This window comes from Candida pseudojiufengensis (genome assembly GCF_024610245.1).
Source record: "Candida pseudojiufengensis strain CBS 10847 chromosome Unknown scaffold47, whole genome shotgun sequence".
Taxonomy (NCBI): domain Eukaryota; kingdom Fungi; phylum Ascomycota; class Pichiomycetes; order Serinales; family Debaryomycetaceae; genus Lodderomyces; species Lodderomyces pseudojiufengensis.
This window is the reverse complement of record NW_026261512.1, coordinates 2,030-3,178: the sequence shown is the minus strand read 5'-3', so window position 1 is coordinate 3,178 and position 1,149 is coordinate 2,030. Positions and strand designations below refer to the sequence as shown.

The window sequence follows — 1,149 nt, the reverse complement described above, 5'->3', positions numbered from 1 at the left end:
TTAGCCTGAATTGTTATCGATGGATTTCATGGTAGTTTTATCAGAATCAGAGAGATACATACATGAAAGCTCATAGATTGTGTAGATTTACGAAAATTATCAATTCATCGTTTATACGTACATATATTCAGTAACATAGAATCGAATTTACCACTCCAGTCTCGATTGTTGATACAAAGGTACTACTATACAAGAAAATCGGCATGAAAGTTTTAGCTAGATTTTGAATGTTACTCATCCAAATCGATACTTCGTAACAACTTTGTCTGTAAAGACAAGAGCAGAAGCGATATTATGCAGACAACGCCTTTCAAGCTTTAAATTGATCAATATGATGAAGCAGGCAAAACTCGTCTAACGGAAGTGTTTACCTTCGACAAAGCAACTGAAAATGTATGAACTAAATCCACGATATGCTCACTACCAATCTTGACGTCACATTATACCTAGCAAAGACAGCAGTGACTTCAAATTAGTCGTTAGAGTCGTTGTAGCTTGTATATCTAGGCGACAGTCGACTCATACAAAGAGTTCACCCATCGATGATCGAGCTTCCCCTTCCTTTTAGGTGTTCTCGAGTTAATTCATCGACTTGTAAATATCTTTCATGAGAATACTTCAGTTGAACTAAAGAGTTGAAATCCTACAAGAAAACAATAATTTTTCGTGTGCTAAACTAAAAACCATACTAAAGCATCGGAAATTGTTAAATCCGTTGTAGACGACATCAAAATTTACTAGCTGATGAATTATCATTAAGAAGGGATCTCTAATGCTTTAACATTTCAGTACCCATTGAAAGTGAAGTAAAACGGAATTTCTAAAAGCTAATCGACAAATGCTCCATATTTAACATGACTAGAATAAGCTAATGACTTAAAATTGATCCCTTGGCAAATGAAAATAAATTGACATCATAGCCTTTGTATTTAAGAATAATTGAAGTAGCCGATGAAGTAAAATTGAACATAGATCCTCCATATTTAACAATTATTGAAGTAGCTGATGAAGCAAAATTGAGAATGGGTTCCCTAGCTGATGGAATAAAATTGAAAATGGATCCTCTAGATTTAACAATTATTGAAGTAGCTGATGAAGAAAAATTGAAAATGGGTTCCCTAGCTGATGAAACAAAATTGAAAATGGATC

The 1,149-nt window shown here is 33.9% G+C and overlaps 1 protein-coding gene across 1 annotated transcript in view; it reads right to left on the bottom strand. All coding sequences in view use genetic code 12, as the record gives it.

Moving 5' to 3' along the window:
* Positions 1-868: 868 nt before the first annotated feature.
* Positions 869-1,149, bottom strand: part of KGF55_000099 (uncharacterized protein) — a gene marked incomplete at both ends in the record, with an annotated part of 1,514 nt that continues 1,233 nt past the window's right edge. The window contains one exon of the mRNA XM_051761308.1: positions 869-1,122. Within this exon, the coding sequence (XP_051617187.1) occupies positions 869-1,122 (254 nt within the window). The remainder of the gene's footprint in view (positions 1,123-1,149) is intronic.